This window comes from Podarcis vaucheri (genome assembly GCF_965113315.1).
Source record: "Podarcis vaucheri genome assembly, chromosome: 10".
NCBI lineage: Eukaryota > Metazoa > Chordata > Lepidosauria > Squamata > Lacertidae > Podarcis > Podarcis vaucheri.
In genome coordinates this window covers 56,649,987-56,676,125 of record NC_138748.1, presented here as the reverse complement: position 1 = coordinate 56,676,125, position 26,139 = coordinate 56,649,987, and the positions used below count along the sequence as shown (strand labels likewise).

General features: G+C 42.5%; 1 protein-coding gene and 1 long non-coding RNA gene across 9 annotated transcripts in view; one reads left to right on the top strand and one right to left on the bottom strand.

The window, feature by feature from the left end:
- Positions 1-6,146: 6,146 nt before the first annotated feature.
- LOC309542116 lies at positions 6,147-25,325 on the top strand. 2 transcript variants are annotated; one of them, XR_014224089.1, is made up of 3 exons: positions 6,147-6,363; positions 19,025-19,151; positions 23,986-25,325. It is a non-coding gene; the product is annotated as an uncharacterized lncRNA (long non-coding RNA). The 2 variants fall into 2 exon arrangements; XR_014224090.1 differs by having other exon boundaries at positions 19,025-19,156.
- WNT5B (Wnt family member 5B) overlaps positions 17,565-26,139 on the bottom strand; it is a 133,143-nt gene continuing 124,568 nt past the window's right edge. For all 7 annotated transcript variants that reach the window (XM_082240596.1, XM_082240594.1, XM_082240595.1 and 4 more), the window contains one exon: positions 17,565-19,135. In XM_082240596.1, coding sequence (XP_082096722.1) covers positions 18,677-19,135 — 459 coding nt within the window. In that variant the 3' untranslated portion in view covers positions 17,565-18,676. The remainder of the gene's footprint in view (positions 19,136-26,139) is intronic.

The following is a 26,139-nucleotide window of genomic DNA, read 5'->3' as shown; positions in this document are numbered from 1 at the left end:
CCAAAACTCTCTGGCAATTCAAAACTTTTAAATATTTGAAGTATACAAATAAGATTTCATAAATGAATAAGATCCACAGTGCTACCAAACCCATCCTGCAGTTTGCACTAAGTGTTAGGTAAAACATTTAATAATCATAGCCTATCCACATTTACTGAGAAGTAAATTATACCAATTTCAACAAAAAATATTTCATGGTAAATACAAATGACTACAGTTTAAGAAATTAAACCACAGACTGAATATTAAACGCCAATAAAACAAGACATAAGGGTAACATGAAACACAAGTGTTTCATCTATTATATGCTACACAATCCTAGCAAGTAGAACTTTCAGAGTTTCTTACCCCTGCTATCTAACAGATACAGGCAAGATGTTGCACTTTAACCCAGTTCAGGGAAAACTGAGCTTGGCATTCACCGTGGAAGAGATTACCAACCCATGCCCAGATCCCTCAGGAGATAAAAGCCAAAACTCCACCTACAGCAAAACTGCATTGGCTGCCAAGCTGTTTCCCCCCTACAATATACTGGACAAGTTTGATCTCAATTTGCATATGGCATGCCCATTAAATATCACAGCTCCTTTAATAGGGCTACACTTCAAACTGAAGGTGCTGTATGCATGTACCCAACAATTCTTTATTATATTTGTTTACTTTAATTACACCATCACAATGCTATGCACTAATTAAAAGTGACATTGCTGTAAAACTGGTTACTTAGTTGTACAATGTGGGCTTACTTAATCCAAAAGATGCTTCCATTGTAAGCCATGAGCTTAGCCAACCAAATATATAATATCCATACCTGAAAATTACTCAATTGAATATCTACGGACATCTTATTTTGCTCACCCAGCTCCAAGGACACAGGTAGAACCTGACCAACAGGATTGATTGAGGAAGAGAAGATATCTATATCTGTTGCATGACTTTGTAAATCTAGTCAAGTGATGTTCTGGTATTCAAGTATATTTTAATACTTTAGAGCAGTCAAAGCAAAACAGCGAAGAGTAGTGTGGTGGGAATATGTCCTTACCTAAATACAGAGATTTTTTGCAGTGAAGTGAGTCTCCTTTCAGAGCTGTATTTAGAAACATAGACTGTAGTCTTTGTGAATTTTAAGATGGGCTGTTCTAAGGACAATACTTCTACATCCATTTTAGAGGGATGGCCCATGCATGCCCATACTACCCACATGAGGTAGGGTGAGATGAGGCAGTGATGGATGTAGGATTGCCCTCTAACAACTACACCACATTGCCTAAATTTCAGGGAATGCCCAGCAGCATGATCCACTTCCTTTACTTACCTAGGGTTGAAAAATATAGTGGTTTCTTTTGACTTTTCGTATTAGCACAATATAATTCCTTGCCAGTGGTTCAGCAAGGGGGAGCGGGCAGAGGAGGAGAGACCAATATTTCTTTGAGGCCTACTAGTTCTGGCAGAGTTCTCTGCTGTTAGCAGCACCCCTTAACTATCATTCTGACAACAATCCCATGACAGTGAAACAGGAGTAAGTTTTCCAGTGCAAAAATGCTCAAAGACCAGGTGTTTACAGATAAACATGCATACAACTGAACTATGTGTTTCCACCTATTGTTTATGTAGGACTGTAGGCTGGCAAAAGCAAAATCATTTTATTTTAACTTAAACATTTATTAGATCTTTAGTTTCAACTCTGAAACATCCAAGTTAACTAAGAGGTAGACATGGCAGGCTGGGCACCTTCAGAAACAAAGTACTCAAGACATCTCAGAATGTAGAGAAGGGGCTAGAACTCAGACCGAACAGCCTTGGATCCATAAACATGCAACAAGTAATAGCTGAGTTGCAATTTCTTAGTGGAATACTTTATGTCAACTGGCCAATATGGACTTCTACTTTTTAAAGCGGGTGAGGATTTATTTCCAAAGGGAAATGTAAACACCTTTTTTAAAAAATGGACGCAACACACAGGCAGAAGTCCAGTGCACTGTACACATTGGTAAACAAGCTCTTTAAATAGTGCTCGGCAAGCTCATTTCAAGTGCTTTATGCAACTAAAGTCAACAACCCTTTCACCTAAAATTTGTCCCACAGAATCTTCAATACTGGTGGCAAACTGTTCTAGACACTCTTGTGTAATAGAACTCCCTTCCCCTGGCTATGCATACACAAGTTACTGCTTAACAATGAATGAGCAGAGCAAAGGGAGTGCAGGAGAGGCAGAAGGGGAAGATGTGAAGGTGAAAAAGCTGCCCAATCAAAAGCTGTGCCCGGCTCATACCAGCATGGCACAATGTGTGTGTGTATACAGGAGAGAGGGGGTCCCTTCTTAACTTTGAAGCCACTTTTTATGGGTTTTCTCTCCCACTGCTCCCAATGGGACTGAAATAATACATTAGAGTCAGGCCTCACTTACTTTTCCTGTGTTCTGGGAGCTTGCTGGGAGACCTGGAGGGCTTTGTATCTAGCAAGCCCAAAGCCTCCCCTGCTCCACTCCCTGCAATGTGGTGACTTGCCAGGGAAGATCGCCTTCATCCCTCTGCATAGGTGGACTGGGAGATCTACTGCTGGTGAAGGGTGAGTAATAATAAAAATAGTAATTATACAGCCCTTGGGGTGCCTACCCTCTATGTGAACAGGGATACAGGTATTAATAAGAATCCTTATATAATAACCCTTAGCAATATTTCACTTTCTCACTAAAAATACTTAACAATATTTATTCTCTTTTCACTTCCACACCTTTTCATGTCAGCAGAATGTAGGTCATCTGATTGACTCAACAACTCTGTCATTTGAGTCAAACTGTTGACCAAGGAACACATGATGAAATCTCTCAGCTGTAAGTCTTAACAGTCTGAGCAGTGAATAAACATATGTAACACATATGGTGCAATCTTATAGTCTATGAAAAATGTCGAAGGATGTTTTTGGAGCTCCCTCTCAGTGGTAAGAGAGGTCTGCCATTGGAAAAAGAGATCAGGCCATGCAAGCATCCTAGTTGAAAGGATCTGTGGCAGTGCTACTCTGGTATTAAATGTGTTAGCTAAACTGGATAAAGAAAAGGTCCCGTGCTTGTTTTCCTTCTAAGACAAATGAAAACCTGCCAGGAAGCAGGTGACTTCTAGTTCTCTTCGCCCCTAGGATAAACTGGGAACATAAGATTAAGATCAAAGGTGGTTTGTTACCTATCAGCCGAATTAGACTCTTGAGTATTTCATGGCAGGTAAGTGAAAACATGACACAAAAATAATTCACATGACTTGTGAATACAGGAAGCTACCTTATACAGAGTCAGACCATTGATCCCCCACCTAGCTCAGTACTGTTCACACTGACTGGCAGTGGCTCTTCTGAGCTCCAGTCTTTATGGTAAAGAAAGCTCACAATATTGCTCAGTATATATATTTTGGTCCTGATTTAACTACTACTCATAAACCAATTTTTTGCTGTTCCATTAATCCTGTTAAAATTTAGGCTCTCATTGATATGCTGATATGATTTCCACTAAGAACAGAATACAGTCACTTAGCCTTATTAACAGAGTGGTTTGTAAACAACTTAGGATAGCTTTTTATGTTTTTACACAAGTGACAACTTCCTATGCAATCAAACTTGTGTACTGCTACTGTGGAGCTGTGCATCGCGTGATAGGAGAAATAATAAGTCTACTTACTCAAAAAGTGTGAGAAGAGGGGAGACATGAGTCACTCATACTTCCTGCCACTACTTTTGTGTTAAGATGTGAAGTTACCCTTTGTGCAGTTTCTTTATAAACAAGGAATATGTTTCTTGGTAACAAAGCTATAAATAATTAGATGCCCACTTTGGGAGAATCCTAAACCTATACGTGAATGCAAGGACTGTTGAAGTCAGGGCCACATTTGGGCCTTTCTATGAGCCACTAAGATTTAATTCAACAAACAGCAGTGATGGATACAAGCCACCAAAAAGGTTAACTGTTTGTGACAAAAGCCACCAAAACAATGTTGCAAGCCACTGCAAGAACATTATTTAACTTCTGTTTTGTCAATCCTTTGAGTGACACTGTACTTTTCAGATACACTATGTTTCATATATGAGAATATAGAGGTTTAAAATATTGTTTTATTTTGTTTTGGTAAAGTTGGTTGTACACTTCTTTGAGTTTCTGAAAAAGATTGTAGCCTTGGTCTCTGGTGTGCCAAACAGTCATTGATTTTTTTTGCCACTGCAGCCAAAAAGTTACTATTCTAGAATCTGCTCAAGATTCCATAACTAGGTAGATTAACTTCTCATTTATGATACACATACTTATTCATGTTAAGTTCAATTACATTTACTCCAAGGAGTGCATAGGCTTTGAACATTAGTTTTGCACATTCTCAAGAAAATATTGCAGTACCAATTTTACAAAAGGCCAGGTGTGTTAAGATTTCTGAGTAAAGCAGTATTTCCAAATATAAAATACATGCGAACAGTTGTCATTTACAAATATTTCAAATATGTGTAAGCTGTACCTTCTGCCAACAGACACAAGTACACAATTGTTGATACCAAGCCTTGTCCATAATAGTTACATTTTAAGCCTAGCACACTCTCCACCAGAATAAAATAGTTATCTGGTTGTACTTGTATTTTCTCACATCAGTATTTTATCAGTATCATTTTCTTGTCCAAGTTTACTCCTAGTGTACAGTACAAAATATGCAGACAACTGACATTCTCAATAGAAAAGTTGAGTTTCACAAGTAGCTCTCTGCATGTTTATTGAAATGGAAGTCCTCAAAACTACTTAACACTTCATTTCCTCAAATTCTGCTAACAGCTGTGAAGCAGTTTACAAAAACATGAGCAGTGCTTTTCACCTCAAGTGTTGTCACCATTTGGGAAGCAGGAGCCATTTCCTAAAGTGATGATTAACAATTAAGACTACCCAAATGTGTGTGGAAAACCAAGAGCAGGTCCATGTTTACTCAGAAGTAAGCCAGGCTGCCCAAGGGGCAGTGTGTTAAGTGTGTTTAGGATGAGAACCATGGTTACTTTGAGGGGGGGTAGGAGAGTGGGAATGGAGTTGCTTGGTTTTTAAGTTCTTTCTTTTCGTCTTAAACTTCCAGAAATATCAACTAAGAGGCCACAAAACCACACACCATAATAAAATTCGTGATCCCTTTAAAAAGTGCCACAAAACTTCGCTGGTTTTGCGTCTTTAGGGCGGCAGAAAAGACTTTTAAAAAAATACCACTGTTTGCTTGTTAATTAATGATTTCATTACTTCAGTATACCCAAAGACTCAAACTATACAGGTGTATTAGCTACCGGATACAACACTGAAGGGAGTTGGTCCTTCATTTATTTAAAAAGTAAAACTCATGGGCGTTTCGCGAGAGGCCGAAAGGCTTTCGCAGGCACTTATCACTATAGCTCCCGGGGTGGGAGAAGAGGCGATAAGTGACTTGCCCAAGGTCAGCAGCAGCAGCCCAAGAGGAGGGGCTCGAGTGCAGGAAATCGAGGTCATCCGGCAGAGAGCGCCCCGCGAGCACTACGACCCCCGCGGCCTAAGGAGGCCCTGAGCGAGGAGGTCGGAGGTCGCACCCCCCACCCCGCGGCCTATGTCAGCCGGCAGCGAAACCGGCCGAGGCCCCGCCGCCCGCTCCTCAGGAGGCGCCCCAGCCCGGAGCCCCCCAGCCCCTCAGCCCGGCTTACCGGACGCGCCTTCACTTCGCTGCCCAGCTGTGTCCGGCGCTGAGGGGGGTCGGAGGGAGGGAGTCCCCACGGTGCCGCCGGCGCCTCCGGGAATCCCGCCCCCTCCGCCTTCACTCGCCACCTCTTTCAGCTCTCCCGTCGCCTCCCCTTTGCCCCGGAGCGCGTCATCATCGCAAGAGGCTCGGCGAGCCAATGGGCGGCGGAGCGTCGTAATCGGAGGGCGCGCACGCGTCAGCCACGCCGGGAGGACGTGCTAGGGGGAGAAGGGGCGGAGAGGCTCAGCCCAAGGGCACCCTGGGACGTGTAGTTTTCCCGGAGGCGGGCGGCTTGATCGCGTGACCCTGCCGAAACCGAAGGCGCCGCCTCCGCATTGGCAGGAAAGTAGGTCGCGGGCTCTTAAAGCGTCCTTTAGCGCCAGGCGCGCTAGTTCTGGTTCGGCGGCTGCCGCGCAAAGTGCGTAATGGGTGAGCGCTGCTTACGGAAGGAGCGGAGTCGCGCGGGGCTGTTGCTCAGGCGGCGGTTGTTTTCCAACGGCGCGCTCGCGCGGTTTGTTGATTTCAAAGTACGAGGAAGGCGGCGAGGTTCCAAAAGGAGGAGTGGGAAGGACCTCAGGGCAGCGACAGATGAAGGGGAAAGTGGCAATACTGGTCCCTATTACTGTATAATATATCCTCCTTGATAAGAAAAGTGTGTATATCACTGTACAGTATGTATATAGCTTGAGGCCAGCAATGTACATGGTTGCCAAAGCTTGTGTTTAATTTTATTACTTTCTTTCCCAAGTAAATGATGTTTAGAGCAGCAGCAGGAGACTCCTACATTTTCCCTGCAGTCATGACAATGCTGGGGTTTAAGTAATATAAAAAGCAAAGGTAGCCCTATCGGCGGCACCCTCCCAAATCAGCTGAGCGATGCTTTTGGGGGGACCAGCCAAAATGTCACAAAAGTATCGCAACCTTCCGAGTCTTCCAGAACTTGTCATCAGGCACACACACTTCTCTGCTTTGTGTAATAACTTTGCCCAGTGAAGAGTCCTGGAGGACTCAAAAATTTGCCACACGGTCGTCAATATTATTTTTTTTTTGTCCCAGTAAATATTATTGCCCAACCGTGGATGTTGCAATGATGTAAGTGAGATTAAGGTGCAAAACTGCACATGAGCGACTGCACGTGAGCGACCTTGAGCCATTTCAAGAGTAGATATGTGTAATGTTGTACTGGAAGGTTGTAATCCTTACCAGGCAGTAATTATGCTTTCAGACAGGCAGTCCCAAGACCAAATGAGACCAATTTCCACTGATTGCCACATCCAAATTTCAGCAACCTTGCTCTTCATCCACACACTACATATGGGGAATTACTTCACAAAATTTTAAAATACCTATATTTAGTATAGATATAGCTTGCATAAGACCTCTTGTTTCAGTATTTCAAAGCTGCTGTGGTTTTTTTGGGTGACGGAATGTGTGCTTGTGCTGTTCAATGTTATGGGAGCCTATTGCACATTTTAAATACAGTATTTTCACATGCCTCTACCAAATTACTGGAGGAATATAGCTTTATCACTCTTGCCCAAAACCTCAGTATATTAAGAAAGGGGGGGGGGGCCGAAGTGATGGAAATTGATATCCCTCCCCCAACCCCTCCCAAAAGCATAAAACTCCATTTTGCCTATTGTAAAACTTAATAATGAAGGACTGGTAATTCTGATTCTCTGCACTTTCACTAGGTTTTTTTTTGTTTGTTTTTAATGGTGTGCACATGGGTACAAAATACATTCCCAGACTGGAAGAAGGCAGTGAAAGATGGAGAAGGAGTAGCTATGGGGGTGGGGTGGGGAAACCAATCCCATCAAGTTCAGTCCATTAATGTGGATGGCAAACAGCAGAATACCAACAAATACCATGACTGAAAAAAGGAAATGCATTGAAGCTAACATGCAAATTATGCACACAAATGAGCTGTTGAATGACCTGTTTGCAATATAAAGACCCCATCTGGAAGTATCCTAAATCTCCCTACATTGAATGGTACTTCCTTATGAGACAGCATGCTTAGAATTCTACAGCCGTTGTCCTCATTCCTGCCAAGCCATGCAAACCACAAAGATTTGGTAAACATGATTCATCATACCTCATATAGTAACATAAAATTGGATTTAAATACTGTGCTCTTTAAAACAAAAATGGTTTATTGGCATTTCAGAAATGAATATGTCCTGTTTTTATAGAAAAACAACAACAGTGAGAGGGCAGTCTCGCCTTTGTGGCCTGATTGTGAGGTTCCAATGGCAAACTGGGACTTTGAGAGGCAGCTGATACATATGACCTCCAGCAAAGGGACTCTCTTAGGTACTTACTCAGAAACTGAAGACTTGTGTGTGTGATATTTATAGGATTTAAATCTTGAATTTATATTGTAATGTATTGGATTAAATAATGTAATAGCTCAGCAGTGAAGCATCTGCTTTGCATACAGAATCCAAGTAGGTCTGGAAAAGACCGCACTCTGAAACTCTAGAGAGCTGCTGCCATTCGCTGTAGACACTACTGAGCTATGTATGCAAATGGTCTGACTCAGGTAGGGCAGCTCCCTATGTTGAAATAGATCGCCCCCAAAGCCTTTCTGGTCTGTTCTGACAGTTCCAAAGCAGATGACTCTTGGTAAGTCTGCAAGCAAGAAATTAATGCACTAACCATCTCCCATGATCCCCAGCAGCTAGCATTGAGAGGCATACTGCATCAGAGACTGGAGGTATTACAGTATCATGGCTAGTGGCTAGTGGTTGCCCTTTCCTCCATTAATTTGTCCATTAATCCTCTTTTAAAGTCATCCAAATTAGTGGTTATCACTACATCTTGCAGTAGTGAATTCTATAGTCCAACCATACAGTGTGTTTAAGAGTAGCTCCTTTTTCCTGCTCTGTATCTCTCAACATACAGTTTCACTGATGACACAGTGTGTGGGGAATCAAATAACAAAATAAATCTGTGATCACACATTTTTATAGCATTATCTTAAATGTATAGGATATGTGTTTATTAAGTTTGAACAAATACTGTGTACACAGTTTACAGCACATTCAAAGTGCATTCTTTCCCTCAAAGAATTCTGGGCACTGTAGTTTACCCCTCAGAGCTACAATTCCCTGCAGCCATTAGCAAACTACAATGCCCATAATTTTTTGAAGGACAGAATGTGCTTTGAATGTGCTTTAAAGGTATAAGGTGTACACTTAAATTATAGTGTTAGTATTATTGTATTACAATAAAGCTAGAGCTTCTACATCAGCAGTTTGGCAAACCAATCTTCCACATGCTCAAGATCTTTCAGTGCAAGCAGAAAAAGGCCAAAACAAACCAAAATTGAATAAAAATGAGCCAGAATTGACTGGGTTGCTCAAGCGAGCCAAGCAGTCACTGGGACAGCAATGCAGCTGAGTGTCACAAAAGAATGTACCACATCATCTGGAACAGTCCAAGGGTTGGGGAGAGCAAACTTCACAGGTAGTGCAATCCAGAGCAGATGTTTGTGATACCAAATTGATTTGAGACAGCCCTGAACATAGTTCACTCCAGTGTAAAGAAGCTGGTAAAATGTGGTCTTGACTATGCTACCACTCAGTGGATTTGTAACTGGCTGGCTGACCGAACCCAAAGGGTGCTCATCAATGGTTCCTCTTCATCCTGGAGAAGAGTGACTAGTGGGGTGCCACTAGTCCCAACGACTTGGATGATGGACTCAAGGGCATCCTGATCAAATTTGCAGATGACACCAAACTGGGAGGGGTGGCTAACACCCCAGAGGACAGGATCATACTTCAAAACGACCTTGACAGATTAGAGAACTGGGCAAAAACAAACAAGATGAATTTTAACAGGGAGAAATGTAAAGTATTGCACTCGGGCAAAAAAAATGAGAGGCACAAATACAAGATGGGGGACACCTGGCTTGAGAGCAGTACATGTGAAAAGGATCTAGGAGTCTTGGTTGACCACAAACTTGACATGAGCCAACAGTGTGACGCGGCAGCTAAAAAAGCCAATGCAATTCTGGGCTGCATCAATAGGAGTATAGCATCTAGATCAAGGGAAGTAATAGCCCCACTGTATTCTGCTCTGGTCAGACCTCACCTGGAGTACTGTGTCCAGTTCTGGGCACCACAGTTCAAGAAGGACACTGACAAACTGGAACGTGTCCAGAGGAGGGCAACCAAAATGGTCAAAGGCCTGGAAACGATGCCTTATGAGGAACGGCTAAGGGAGCTGGGCATGTTTAGCCTGGAGAAGAGGAGGTTAAGGGGTGATATGATAGCCATGTTCAAATATATAAAAGGATGTCACATGGAGGAGGGAGAAAGGTTGTTTTCTGCTGCTCCAGAGAAGTGGACACGGAGCAATGGATCCAAACTACAAGAAAGAAGATTCCACCTAAACATTAGGAAGAACTTCCTGACAGTAAGAGCTGTTCGACAGTGGAATTTGCTGCCAAGGAGTGTGGTGGAGTCTCCTACTTTGGAGGTCTTTAAGCAGAGGCTTGACAACCATATGTCAGGAGTGCTCTGATGGTGTTTCCTGCTTGGCAGGGGGTTGGACTCGATGGCCCTTGTGGTCTCTTCCAACTCTATGATTCTATGATTCTATGATTCTATATATTCTCACAGCCAGGGGAGGATAATAATGGCAAATGGAAGATGATTTACAAGCAAATAATTCCCTCAGCACTTTTCCAGTTTGAGCCTAGGTTATTTACTCAGAGGTATCTACCCCTGAAGCCCTATTTGTATATTTACTGCACTTGCCTGTAAAGAAACATAGAATCATAGAATCATAGAATCATAGAATCATAGAATCATAGAGTTGGAAGAGACCACAAGGGCCATCGAGTCCAACCCCCTGCCAAGCAGGAAACACCATCAGAGCACTCCTGACATATGGTTGTCAAGCCTCTGCTTAAAGACCTCCAAAGTAGGAGACTCCACCACACTCCTTGGCAGCAAATTCCACTGTCGAACAGCTCTTACTGTCAGGAAGTTCTTCCGAATGTTTAGGTGGAATCTTCTTTCTTGTAGTTTGGATCCATTGCTCCGTGTCCGCTTCTCTGGAGCAGCAGAAAACAACCTTTCTCCCTCCTCTATGTGACATCCTTTTATATATTTGAACATGGCTATCATATCACCCCTTAACCTCCTCTTCTCCAGGCTAAACATGCCCAGCTCCCTTAGCCGTTCCTCATAAGGCATCGTTTCCAGGCCTTTGACCATTTTGGTTGCCCTCCTCTGGACACGTTCCAGTTTGTCAGTGTCCTTCTTGAATTGTGGTGCCCAGAACTGGACACAGTACTCCAGGTGTGGTCTGACCAGAGCAGAATACAGTGGCACTATTACTTCCCTTGATCTAGATGCTATACTCCTATTGATGCAGCCCAGAATTGCATTGGCTTTTTTAGCTGCCGCGTCACACTGTTGGCTCATGTCAAGTTTGTGGTCAACCAAGACTCCTAGATCCTTTTCACATGTACTGCTCTCAAGCCAGGTGTCACCCATCTTGTATTTGTGCCTCTCATTTTTTTTGCCCAAGTGCAATACTTTACATTTCTCCCTGTTAAAATTCATCTTGTTTGTTTTGGCCCAGTTCTCTAATCTGTCAAGGTCGTTTTGAAGTGTGATCCTGTCCTCTGGGGTGTTAGCCACCCCTCCCAGTTTGGTGTCATCTGCAAATTTGATCAGGATGCCCTTGAGTCCATCATCCAAGTCGTTGATAAAGATGTTGAATAAGACCGGGCCCAAGACAGAACCCTGTGGCACCCCACTAGTCACTCTTCTCCAGGATGAAGAGGAACCATTGATGAGCACCCTTTGGGTTCGGTCAGTCAGCCAGTTACAAATCCACTGAGTGGTAGCATAGTCAAGACCGCATTTTACCAGCTTCTTTACAAGAATATCATGGGGCACCTTGTCAAATGCCTTGCTGAAATCAAGGTAGGCTACATCCACTGCGTTCCCTTCATCTACCAGGCTTGTAATTCTGTCAAAAAACGAGATCAGGTTAGTCTGACATGACTTATTTTTCAGAAATCCATGCTGACTATTGGTGATCACAGCATTCCTTTCTAGGTGCTCACAGACTGTTTGCTTAATGATCTGCTCCAGAATCTTCCCTGCTATTGATGTCAGACTGACTGGGCGGTAATTATTTGGGTCCTCTCTTTTCCCCTTTTTGAAAATAGGGACAACATTTGCCCTCCTCCAGTCTGCCGGGACTTCGCCTGTTCTCCAGGAATTCTCAAAGATGACTGCCAGTGGTTCTGAGATCACATCTGCCAGTTCTTTTAATACTCTTGGATGCAGTTCATCTGGCCCTGGAGACTTGAATACATCTAAACTAGCCAAATATTCTTGTACTATCTCCTTAGTTATTCTGGGCTGTGCTTCCTTTGCTGAATCATTTGCTCCAAATTCTTCAGGTCGGGCATTGTTTTCTTTATCGGAGAAGACTGAGGCAAAGAAGGCATTGAGGAGTTCAGCCCTTTCTGTGTCCCCTGTTTGCATTTCACCATCTTCTCCTCTGAGTGATCCCATTGTTTCTTTGTTCTTCCTTTTGCTACGAACATACCCATAAAAGCCTTTTTTGTTGCTTTTAACCTCTCTAGCAAGCCTGAGTTCATTCTGTGCTTTAGCTTTTCTGACTTTGTGTCTACACGTGCTGGCTATTTGTTTGAATTCCTCTTTGGTGGTTTCCCCCCTTTTCCATTTTTTGTACACATCCTTTTTTAATCTTAATTCAGTTAAAAGTTCTTTAGATAGCCACCCTGGCTTCTTTAGGCACCTTCCATGTTTCCGTCTCATTGGTATTGCCTGATGTTGTGCTTTTAGTATCTCCCTCTTAACAAACTCCCAGCCATCATGAACTCCCTTTCCTTTTAGTATTGTTGTCCATGGGATCTCACCCAGCACTTCCCTAAGTTTTATGAAGTCGGCTTTCTTAAAGTCAAGAAATTGAGTCCTAGTATGCTTGGCTGCTCCTTTCCGCTGTATAGTAAACTTCAGAAGAGCATGATCACTTGCGCCTAATGATCCTTCCACTTCTACCCCACTAACCAGGTCATCAACATTGGTTAGGACCAGATCTAAAATGGCTGTTCCTCTTGTTGCTTCTCCCACTTTCTGGACAATGAAGTTGTCTGCAAGGCCAGTGAGGAATCTGTTTGACCTTATGCTCTTGGCTGAGTTTGACGTCCAACAAATATCCGGGTAATTGAAGTCGCCCATTACTACTATCTCCCTTCCTTTTGCATGCTTGGCCATCTGTTCCAGGAAGGCATCATCTATGTCCTCCGTTTGGCTTGGGGATCTATAGTAAACTCCCACAATGAGGTCTCTGTTATTCTTCTCTCCCTTAATTTTGACCCAAATGCTCTCACTTTGGCTTTGAGGATCTAAATCTTGGATCTCTTCACAGGTATACACATCCCTGACATATAACGCCACTCCTCCTCCTTTCTTGTCTGGTCTGTTTCTCTGAAATAGATTGTATCCCCCCATTATTACATTCCAATCGTGGGACTTATCCCACCAGGTTTCAGTGATGCCTATTATGTCATATTTAGTTTGCTGTACATGCAAGGGAGGGCAGTGGGAGAATGAGCATGCTGCCAAGGCCCACCCGCTATGGTGGATCACCTTTATTCCATATAGAGCCCTCCATGAGTTTGAGGGTGAAGATTTGCAGTGGGAACTCATGGAGACCCCCTGTGTGATCTAGAACCTTGCATAATATGGGTTCTAAACATTGTGGAAGCCTCAACAAGTGCAGGAGACTTCCCCACTGCAGACCTTCACTCTCAAACCCATGGTGGGTTCCACATGGAATTACTTGCCAGAGGGCTCCAGCCTTGGCAGCATGCCCCTAGCAATCCCAAATAAGTCTGCATATAGTGTTGTGACATTTCACAACAGTGGAATAAACAGTTTAGAAATGCCTTGCCCCCAATTCAATATATAGAAAGTGAGGTACAAATAAGCAAAGATGGTCAGCCGTTGTATGAGCAGCAGAGATTGGTTTGGTGCAAAAGCTCAAAACTTCTTATTTAGTCATATGCAATTCTGCCTTACTGGGTATACTCCAGAGCACTATTTAAAATCTACAACTATCTATCCAACCATTTGAGAAATTACCTGTTCCTCTTAGCTATATAGCCTCCTCTGGTTTCAAGCACCTTTCCCCCTTCTTTGCAGTGCAGTAACAAATACCAGTCCCACCTCTCTTTTAAACCCTTCAAAACCTTTTCATTTACAAAGTCTTTTCTGATCAACCCACTTTGTACTACCTGTTAAAACTTTCAACACCCACCCCCAACATTGGTAGTCCTTCATCAAAGCCTTCCCCCTCACATTTCACCTTTGTCCCATCCATGTGTACTTTTTGAGTGTAGGCCCTATGGATACAGATTGTGTCAACACTGTGTTCTTTACAGTGCCTCCTGGTCTTTTCTATCTTACTGCAATTTAGATAACATGTAACGTGTAATACAGTGTCTAGACTTTCAGGCTGGATATGGAAAATCTCTGTTCAGATCTTGCCTGCTATCAAGCTTACAGACTGTTGTTGGGCAAGTCACTGTGTTTTAGCCTAGTTATTGTCAAGGAAAATGCCAGTCCTTTTTGGAGGAAAGATGGGTAGCCATAACATTTTAAGGAATAATACCATTTTTAGCAGAATATTGGAAACTCCTTTCATTTTCTCTGAGCATTTCTCACACTTTCCATTAAGAAATACAAAAAACTGGGTTTATCAGGAGACACCTTGCTGTTTTCTTAGCGGTTGAAATGGGAATACAGTATGCCATCCACCAAGAATAACAATTCTCCAGATCATTCTCCTTTCCTGTACTCCAAAATTTCCAGGGATTTTCTTTATATCCCAGAATGAGAGACGGGGGCATAATCTCCCAGCGTATCTAAATATCACTTTGTACCAAAAAATCTAGAAAGAGCCTAAACCTCAGAACAAATATCATACAGTGCCCTAGTTCACATGTAATACTGACAGATGACATGACTGGGTTCAGATGTAATGCTAAGCCAAGCATGTTTAGCTTCAGGTAGAGCAGCAGGCAGGAATAAGAAAGGAGTAAAGCAGCAGAATTTTCACTGAAAGCATCTGCACACCTGTATATTCATTCTTACCCATGGTTTGGCTTAGTGTTGTGTGTGAAACAAGCCAGTATGCAGTCATTGCACAATAAAAGGTGAGATATATGAAGGAAGGAAGCACCTTTCAGGCAGCCAAAACACTGTTTTTCTTTTTTAGAAAAAAAGGATACTGTATTCCAAGCATCTGTAGCGCACAGATTTCATGGGATTTGGGGATCGTTCCAATTACTGGTTTGTTATTAAGGGAGCTAGATCAGGCCATTATCCTCTCAGTTTTTCCATGGGTGGAAAACAGCTTTCATCACTTTGAATTATTGTACCTTTGGCTTTGGATTTTATATAAAAAGAACATAAATCTGGGTCATTTGGTGTATTCCAAGAAATAGCTCTCTGGGATGCCAACAAATGTATGGATTAATGATTTGTTTAAAACCCTAAAATATATTTTTTTTAAAAAGCTGAACAGTATTTTTAAAGCAAGTTAATTTGCAAGCAGAAAGCTCTTCCTCTTATATATTCTGGACCCTTCAGATCTGTTGCCTATGAAATATATGCATTGCTGACAACTTTAGTAGCAGAAATGGTAAAAAAAAAAGACTAAAAATGTTTGGAGAAAAACAGAGCTTGTAAAAATCCTGAGTTGTATTTTACAGAGCTCTAGTTTACAGGGCTCTTGCTTATTTCTATTGGCAATTTGTTTTTTAAAAATATAAAAGTTGTTGTTTTAAAAAGCAAGTATTGCAAATAATATTGTCAGTAATTGTTTCCAGTTTTTGGCTGGGCCTTCTGACTATTGCTCAAGTACAAATGATCCCTGTAGGTACTGAAAAAACAAACCTTTTTCATCCATCGCTCACTGGCAAGGAAGTTAAGAAAACAACAATTGCTGATGACCCTGTATTCCACGGGGTGGCTATCAGGAGTAGGATGACTGCATATACTTGATAATTAGTGCTTAATTGGGGGGAAAAGAACTCTAGTTGAGCCTAAAGTTAGGCTCAGGAAGATTTCATGCATGGCAAACATTCCAATATAGAACATAGGAACCAGGCCTTCATCGAGCCCAGTTCTGTCTACTCTGGCTAACAGCAGCTTTCAATGGTCAAAGGCAAAAAAATAAATAAATAATCACCTGCAACCTGACCTCTAACTGGAGATACGAAAGACAGAACCTGAGACCTTCTGCATGCAGAGCAGGTAAGAGTGATCCCTTTCCAAGGGAGCATAAGGAAATTGTATGGATCCAACATATATGTTATTGCCTGTGACAAATGCAAATATGTATTTCATTGCATGTAAAATTTCTCTTTGCCCCTGTCCGCCTCAAGCTACCTGCTATGTGTACACATGGCAAAACAGACTTGCATGTGTGTTTGTCATACTGACAAACTACATGCAGGATTCATGGCCTTTAGAAAACAGAACTTTCCTGCAGCTGTGTCAAGCTTAATACAGTACAGTGGTACCTCTGGTTAAGAACTTAATTCATTCCAGAGGTCCGTTCTTAACCTGAAACAGTTCTTAACCTGAGGTACCACTTTAGCTAATGGGGCCTCCCGCTGCCACTGCGCCGCCGCTGTGCGATTTCTATTCTCATCCTGAAACAAAGTTCTTAACCCGAGGTACTATTTCTGGGTTAGCGGAGTCTGTAACCTGAAGAGTCTGTAACCCGAAGTACCACTGTACTCACAAAGCCCAGCAGTGACTCATGGGGTGGAAGCAACAACATCCTCATGGCAGCCATGTAATGCTCCTTTGGACAAGGATGGGGCAGTATGAGGTGGTGGTGGCAAGGTTGGGGTTGGCACCGTCATGCCTACAGGTCTGCCACTGCCTTGGAGCTCTCCTCAACCTAGTCCCCTCACCCTGCTCTACTGCCATCTAGGCAAACACAGCATCGCTGACACACGAGGATACCACCCAAGCTGCCTGCAAGCAGCACATGTGGAGTGCATTTGTGACAGCTTCAATCTATACATGTGGGCTTTTAAGGTCTGTACTCCTCTATACCAACAACAACAACTCTTGCATATGTAAAACTATATTTCATGGAGAAAGGTTCTCACCTAGTTCTGCTGGTTTACTAATTGCAGCAGATTAGGTTTTTGTGTTTGCAGGATGGGGTGGGGTGGGGGAGGCTATTGCAATTATCACCTGTTATCATTCTCTTTACTCTGATGCAAAAAATACCGTTGCTCACCTCCCCAATTAGGTTTTTCTAAGGCATCCTTCCTACACACTTCTGCCTTAACAAAAAAATGGCTCTCGCCCATTTTCATCCAGTCTAGCCAATCTGTGGATATGAGAAAAGAATGGAGTAATGTTCCAGAATTTCCCCTGAACTTCCTAATGCTGTATTTCAGAACCAATGACAATAGTTTTAAGGAAATATTTGATTCTTCTTTTGGCTTATGACTTGCACTTGCTACATTGTTGCCAGTCAATGGTAACAAGATAACTTGCAGAATGCAATATGACCCTCGTCGTTGGGATGGTGAAAATCAGCTTTCAGCACGCAAGGAAGTGTACAAATCAAACGGTCTTCCAGCAACAGACATAATTCTTTCGAAATGTCACCTCTTGGTGACTTGACCATATCAAAAAATAACACAAGAATTGGGTCTGACTGCAATAAAAGTTTTAAACCAGGAAGGAGTCCAACTTGGCAGAAAGTCCCTGTGCTGTGAAAGGCATTAGCAGCAACACAAAACAAATGTGCTCACAAAAACAAGGGGAGAGGGCAAGAACAAGGGATATTTAATGTTAAAAGAGAAACTGTACATCTAGGTCAGAGGCAAGGGGGATGAAAAAGCCCTTGTGACACCCATGACCATCTGAGTCCGCGTAGAGAATGAGGTGCTGTGTTTGTCGAATTCTGTGTGTTGAATCCTATCTGTTTTTCTCTCAAGTCCAGAGACACGCCGAATAAGCCCCTTTCCCAAAACAATCCAAGTAGTCCCAAGAGATCAGTCACCAGCTGTCATGTATCCTGAGGTTAGATCAATACACCACACAGTTCTTTTTCCACAGAAGAGAAAATCCACCAACCAACAAAACCACTTCTGACAGTTTTGCCTTTCCAAAGCTTCAGCAGAGCCCCCTCCACTTCCGCTGCCGCCCTTCTTCATTCCACAAAATGCAGGAGAATCAGATGCCGGGGTCTCTGTCAGGATATACAGGGGTAAAGCAGCACTTCTAGGTCAAAGGTAATGTTTTCCTTCCCCCGCTTGATGCAGGGGGACCATCTGCCATTGTGCAACAGTCTCTTTTCAATCCACACATCAACCACAGCAGGCACGGACAACTGCCTTTTGAATCATTCTTCCCATATCTAAAACAGGTAATTCGCCTTGTAGTTTGGAATCCCACAGTGTGTTTGGACAAGAAGCAGAAAATGACACAAAGTCCTTTTGGAAATCGACCTGAGCGTGGAGGGCACTCCTTTGGTTGTGTCGAAAAAGGCACAGAACACACCCAAGGTGAAATCCAGCCACAAGAAAGCAAAGGGAACATATCCCATCCTCCTGCTTTTGTGATAAAGGAGCTGTAGGTAGATCCTTTTCGAGGACCCTCAAGAATCCCTTTTATCCTGGATGCACTGTGACACGGTTGGGAGGGAACCAGCGAACAAATACCTCCCCCCCGCCCCCCTTTGCTCCCCTATTAAATAACAAAGGAGCAGCCCAACCATCTAGCTGTTCTAATGGAAACATTTTAGATTTTTAAAAGTCTCTTAAATAAATGTCTTTAATTATTATCGTCATCACCATCTATTTATTTATACAAATATATAAAATAGATTTATATAGATTTATATAATATAGATTTGTAGCTCTTGTGGGCCCTTCATTTACAGACGTACTGATCGACAATCTCTGTGCACTTTTTACACTTGACGTAACAGCACCAGTGAAACTTGCAGTGACAACGCTCGACCTGCACACTCTTGAACTGGTCGTAGCCTCGGCCACAGCACATCAGCTCACAGCCGTCCATACCCTCCGAGGTCTTATTACAGAGCCGGCCCTTGGTGCCCAGGGAGCCCGTGGTTTCGTTGCGCAGGCAGTAATCGGGGCTGGGGTCGACGTACACCAAGTCCTCTGGAGTAGGCGAATTGAAGCGGTTGTTCACTAGCTCCAGCTTGCCCTTGCGGCTGATCCTCATGGCGGCAGCGCTGTCGTACTTCTCCTTCAGGAGGTCTCCCACTTTGCGGAAGTCAGCCAGCTGCAGCCAACAGGTCTTGAGGCTGCAGGAACCTGAGACGCCATGGCACTTACAGGAGACATCGGCCAACTTGTACACAGCCTATGGAAGGAAGAAGGTAAGGTGGGGTCAGACAAAGTGTTCAAACAGCACTAAAATCTGGCACAACATAAGCAGTAACTGGTGCAACCTTATGCACAGAAGCAAGCCTCACTGGACTTACATCATCAGCATCATTAATTATTATTTTCTTATACTGTGCCCATTCTCATAGCAGTCCAGTAAGGTAGGTTGATATAATGAACATCACAGCTATGTGGGCGTTTGAACCTGCGTCTTCCTAAACCTAATCTAACACTTTAAAGCATGGTGGCTCCCTGTCCATTTTCTGTTACCTGGAAGATTGTATCCAGGTCCTATCAGAGCAACTTACAAGAAATGCTCAGATCACCTATGGAAATTGTACTCATAGATCCACCTGTAAGATCAATTGGGTTGGCAGGTACCTGAGACAGGGCCTTTTCATTGCTGGCCCTCCCAAGGACTGTTGTGTGCACACAGCTCCACCAATACAGACCTTCAAACAGGCTCTGAAGGTCCATTTATTTCAAGTTACTTTCTCTTAAAGGTTTTTTGGTGCACCCACCCAACCGAACCCCAAATTGCTTTAACGTGTTTTAGCTAATTTTAATGGCATGGTGCTGGTCTTGCTACTAGATTATGTTGCCGTGTAAAAAGGTTATTCAATGTAATGGTGAGATTGTATTATATGATTATGTGCATTATATTTTTATATTCCTTGTAAGCAGCATTGTAAGGGCTTTAAACTGCCCACATGTTGTTATTTTTCTCGGATGGATGTTTGTCAGATAATGGATGCAACTCCCACAAGGAGTAAAACAACAGGGAAGAAACAATGGGATGGTGTGTGGGTGAGGGAACATACTTTTAAAGGAAGTTGGCACAACCCAAGTTGCATCATGTGACCTTTATGTCTAGTTTAGCCAGGGTGGTGTTGGAGAGATAGAATATACAGAAGCCAACAAGCGCATGAATGCAGCAACTATGTAGTCGCATCTTGTTCGCCACCTGGTGGTCAGTCACTTGTCTACTCCCATTTTCCCATTACTGAATTCCTTTTTTCTAGATTTGAAAAGCTGGTAAGGCGTATAACAGTCCATGAATTTTGTAACAGTGGCTACAGAATGCCATGTGAGTTGCTGTTAAGACAAGGTTCAGAATTGAGTGCAAGCACATTGACTGAAATTTGTTTTCCAATATCTGAAAATGCCTGTCACAATTTGGATGCCTCTGAAACTGAAGTCTGCTGTGGAAAATGTGGACGTCTGTGCCAATGATCCAAACGAGGAGAGATTTCCCCCACTGTATATTCTTCATCATTATATTTTTAGTGTAATGGTTTTTTAATATAATAAAAAACACCATGCATCTAAAAATGTAATGTGTGAGGGAGACAAATAATACATTTGGAAAAATGTACGGATACATTAATCTGAATCAATTCTATCAAGCATACACTGTACAAACCCAGGTTTGCTGCTATGTAATCTGTACAGTGGCCTTGAGATAATTCTGTACATACAAAGCCAACCTGAGAATCAAGTTAAATCAACTCCTATGAAAAAGCAAACTGACCAAGATAGGAAGTTTCAGTAGATGAAAAATATCCCTATATAGAAGAGTGATAATGATGCACATGAAGCTTGAATAGAGCCACTGGCTTGAACACCTGTGGTGAGTTAAAAATGCCTCCAAGTAATCAGACAAAGATGCCTTGGTCCTTTCCCTCCCAGCTATGAATGTGCCACAAATGGTTAAATAATACAGAGGATCCATTGGTAGGCATTTTAGTACTCTGAAGGTACATGGTACAACAACCCTGCTGAAACTAAGGCCATATACACACCATAGATTTAAAACACATTTAAAGCACATGCCTTTCCTCAAATATTTATGGTCAGTGACTAGATGAGAAAACCCCTGGAAATCCTGCATACACTACCTTGAGGCACCACCATCATGAAAGAAAGGTCTGCTATAAATACATTATACAGTTTTGTTTGTGCCAGTAATTTATGTACACCTAATTGGAAGGCTGATGCGTGAAGCAGCACTTTCAAAGAAATACAGTACCTGAACCACAGAATTATTGTCTGTTTTAACACAACACTTCCCCCCACCCCCGCTCAAACCCTACAAGGCATGTTACAAAATTCAATGTGTCTGCCTGGTGTTAGATCAGAGATGAGAGATTCATGGTGAGCTGCTGGATGCTTACTGCTTAATAAAATCTATTACCCTCATGGTAGCCATGCATCTTTTAAAAATATGTATTTCAACTTTGAGTCTTTATGACAGCTTTTTAAAACAAAAAAAAATTGACGTCAATCCAAATGTGAGTGAATACCATGGAGTCTTAAAAAAAGAAATCTCCCTCAGGAAACAGGAGAACTCAGCCAGTATCAGAGACATCCTGAAACAATCTCTCTCTGGCAAAGTTATGATCTGCTCCACTTAACTATGGTGGGATAAGTCCATCATGGAGAGAACCATGATGATGGAAACAGTCTTCAAACCAATTTCTAATTATAGGTGAGTGATGCAGATAAAGCACTTGGGGCCCAATCCAAGCGGGTTTGGAACTAATATCTGTGCACAAAAAAGGAACATCCAAAAGTCTGCACAGCAGCAAAGCACTCTGGCTTTGCAAGCCTGGAAAGCGTTTTTCTGCTATATAAAGAAATATTGATAGGCCTTGGAGATGAGCCTCCTGGCTTAAGAAAGCATTAGAACAACTTTCTTTCCTTTCTAAATATTCTGCTATACTTCTGGATTTTTTATTTTATATTGAGTTCAGTCCAACAGCTGTATCAGAGCCAGGAAAGCTAAGCATATTCTCCTCCTGCCTTTTTACATTCAGGGTGTCCTTTGAGCAAGGTCTCACCATTGCTTTGTTGTGAAACCAATTTCCAGTGCTGCTTTGGTTGCAAAATTAAAACATTCATTTGTAGGCCTAATTTGAGGTGCTGGTTCTCACTTGAAAAGCCTTCAGCAGTCTAGAACCAGTATACAAATCTCATTGTCCTCCTGCAAAGGACAAATTTCTTGAATGCTCAAGTCAACACTTGAGGTTCTGTTACATAACCCTTAACTTTCTGAAGTTTAGTAGCTTTGACCACTAGAAACAGGGCCTTTTTGGTTCTACCACCATTTTTTGGAATGCTATCCCCAAAGAAGCTTGCCTGCCTCCATCACTATTCTGTTTTTAGTGCACTGTTAAAATTCATCTTTTCCAGAGGGCCTGGGGAGAATGCAGGTGTTTGGTGGCCATTATGGATTCTGTTTTTCTGTTCATACTGCAGTGGTGTCCTTTGTTGTTTGTTATTTCAATGTCCTTTTGTTGCTCTTGCTATTAATCAAGCATTGCAAAGAGCCTTGGATAGATAGATAGATAGATAGATAGATAGATAGATAGATAGACAGACAGACAGACAGATACTACTAAGAAAAGTAATTTGATTAATTCATTTACTCAGTGCCTTTAAGCATGTGCAGAATGACGCTCCCTTGCGCTGTGCAACCACAAACAGCCCCTGCACATGTGAGATGAGGATGAGGAGCTTCTGTAGTAAAAGCCAAGGATGTCACTTCCAGGGAGGCTTAAGCCCCAGTACCTTGGGGGGGACGGGACTTTAATTAATTGTCATTATCAGGAAAAGAGAAGAAGTCACGCTTCCTTTTTCCCATATAGGCAAATTAAAGTGTAATTGCCACAACACCCTAACCAACAATAGCATCCTTCAGTACTTAACTGAAAAATGTGTAAGATTTCAGCATTTTTTATTATTATAAAAAAGGAAGATAATAATAACTAATGTGCAAATGAAAGAGATTGGGGGGAGGGGAATAGAAGAGGGGGAATTGGCAGTTGATGAGATCCACCATGCAGGATTAAAGGTTAATTTGGGCCTTGCTGCTTCAACAAATGTGAAAGCCTTGCCATATGGCTGCAAATGTTTCTGGAGCGCCTCATCTATTAAAGGATTCCACCCCCTCACTTTTATGTTGAAGTCTAGCATATCTTTTACTATTGTTCTGTTTCAGAATGAGCTCTCTATATACTCTGAGCATATGGAGTTTTAGGGGCAGGTGAGTCCGCTAGAACCAAAGTATGAAATGAAAGCCGCAGCAAAGAGGCAAGTGTGAGGTTTAACTTCCACATCATGCCTAAATGTGTGCATTTTTGCAGATGGCTGCAGGAAAACACACATAAGAATAGCACATGGTTCCCTTACAGTGCAAGGTGGGAAGGTGAGGCTCCCTAGCAGTGCCAGTAACCATGCTGTATGACCGGACTGAGATTGTGAAAACCATCTCAATGCCAATGTACACTGAATAAGACTTGGCTGGTTGAGCCTCAGTCTCAGGTCCAAAGTGAGTGATATTATGGAATTTAAAGTTGCTTTCCATGAAGTTTGTGAGACAGAAACCCTAATACTGTATTATACTTCTATTATCTAGAGGCCAAACCAGATGTAATGGTGGCAGACTGTCTCTTTAAATGACAGCCTTCCTCAGTCATGTGCAAAAAGCCCATGGGAGCCAATTTTAAGAATAAGCGGATTCTGATCTCTGTCCTAGCTAATTGGACCTAACGATAATTTTAAACAAGAGCTCCCTCCAAGAGCTGCATGGCAGTCTAATCAATCAAAACATGGCTTGAGAGCCAGATGGAAGCTCTCTTCTAAAGACAAACAATTGCTATTTATATCAGGCAATCCTAAATTGATTACCTGGATACCAATCTTACTGTGATGAATAGCACTTGCTTCAAAGTGATGCCGGCACAACTCTGTATGCCTACATAAAGGGGGATATTTGGCGCTAAGAAAGAAATGGTTTCCTCATGTATCTTCTTTGCTGAAATGCAGGTAGCTACGAGCTGGACCATTTGAAGAAAGATTTTGACTGAGCTATGTAAACAATGTGAAGAGTACAAGTTTCCAGAGGAAGCTAAGATGTCTGGACCTGAAACATAGACCAAACGGACTCAATCTGCAAGTGGAATTTGTTTAAAATCTGTCCCTCTTGGCTCTCCACCTCAAATTCCTTTCTGATTCTTCCCTTGTAAAGAACTGGGATGTAAAGGGAATCAACGGGCTAATTCCTATGTGGTTAATTAGCCATGCCTCCTCTCAGCCTTGCTTGGCACTGGATGGAGTGGCTGATGATTGAGGTCTACTACATGTTGAACGGGTAAACATAGCAGGGCTGCCAAAGGGAGACAGATAAGGAGAGACCAAGTGGAGAAAGAGACAGATGGAAGGAAAGGGCAGGCTAAGATAACCGTCAAAGACAAACAAACAACAGGCAATAAAGCTAAAAGTTTGGGGCCCTAAAAAATTCAAGAGTGCAGTGGAGCAGTGATGGGGTCAGGACTGTGTCGAAAACTGAAGCAAATTCAGTTCCATTCCCACCCCCTTATGGCTCTTCCTGGGAACTGAAGTGGGACAGAATTCGTTCTCCATCACTTGAGCTGCAGACACCAAGGAAGGGGGAAAGGAAGTGCTCAGATGCTCCTTAGCGATCAAGGGTGCCCCATGCAGTAAGACCTGGTCTCCAATCCAGGAAGAACAGAGAGGGGCAAATTCATTTGTGTAGAGACAATTAAACAGAACACAGCTAGAATCTTTAAAAAACAGAGGCAGCAACATTAATAGCAAAAATGGCACAGGCAGTTAGTCACTCATCGCTAGTGATGTTAATGGGCTAGGTGGAGCGACAGCCTGACAAGTCCGTATCTTCATGTGTCATTTGTGCAACTGCATTCCACATATCATTCATTATTGCAATTAACGCACTAGCTAGGGTGGGGGTGAAAGAATGCTATCAGCCTGAGAAGTTTGCTCCAAGAAGGTTTTAAACTGAGAAGCAGATTTTATATGTTTTCTTTAAAATGTATTTTAAAAAATAAAATATTGCACATGTTCTCAGCCAAATAACTGCACTTGTAAAATGTTGTTTCCTTGCATCAGGAAAACATGAATCAGAAGATGAAATTGGACACATGAGCCCTGAAGATAGACATACACAGCCTTCATTCAACAGACCTGGCCCCTCTATTTTCTGAGTTAATTCGTGTCACATTTCCAACTCATAAGAGTTTATGCCCTGTGTTCAGGTCTCCTGATCCAACTGCAGTTATTCACATGTTGGCAATTGCACCTCACAACAGAAATTCAATAGAAATTCCCCTTACCCCAGGAGAAGGAATATACAGTGGTATCTCGGGTTACATATGCTTCAGGTTACAGACTCCGCTAACCCAGAAATAGTGCTTCAGGTTAAGAACTTTGCTTCAGGATGAGAACAGAAATTGTGCTCCGGTGGTGCAGTGGCAGCAGGATGCCCCATTAGCTAAAGTGGTGCTTCAGGTTAAGAACAGTTTCAGGTTAAGAACGGACCTCCGGAACGAATTAAGTACTTAACCTGAGGTACCACTGTAGTTCAGTGGGAGAGCATCTCCTTTACATGCAAAATGTCCCAGGTTCCAATCCCAGCAACTCCATGTACAGGTATGAGACACCCTTGCCTGAAACCCTGGAGACCACTGCCAGTCAGTGAAGACAATACTGGGCTAGATGGAGCCATGGTCTGACTCAATGTATAGCAGCTTCCTATGTTCCTAACAGGTGGCACCTTACCATCTCCATGTCAGGAAAAAAGCTTCATCTGTTGAACTTCTCTTGCCTGCCATGCAGCTATTAAAGCAGAGGAGGTCTCTCTCACACAAAAAGAGGACAACCCTAGTTGTAGAATTCTCAGTGTCCAAGGAACACATATTTCCCCCCCATTTTTTGCACATTTTTCTAGGTCTTTTTGGAAGAGTGGGACATAAATATTTGCCACTTCTTACGAATTATTATTAATGATATGCATGCATGACAGGTAGGAATAGTTCCATGATCACTGGAAAAGGCAGTGTAATAATTAGCATTCAGGTGCTTGAACTGTGTGCTTTTGGTTTGCTTACTGGCATTTATTATTAGGTTCAGATAAACTGTTGGGTATTATAAACTGGTTTC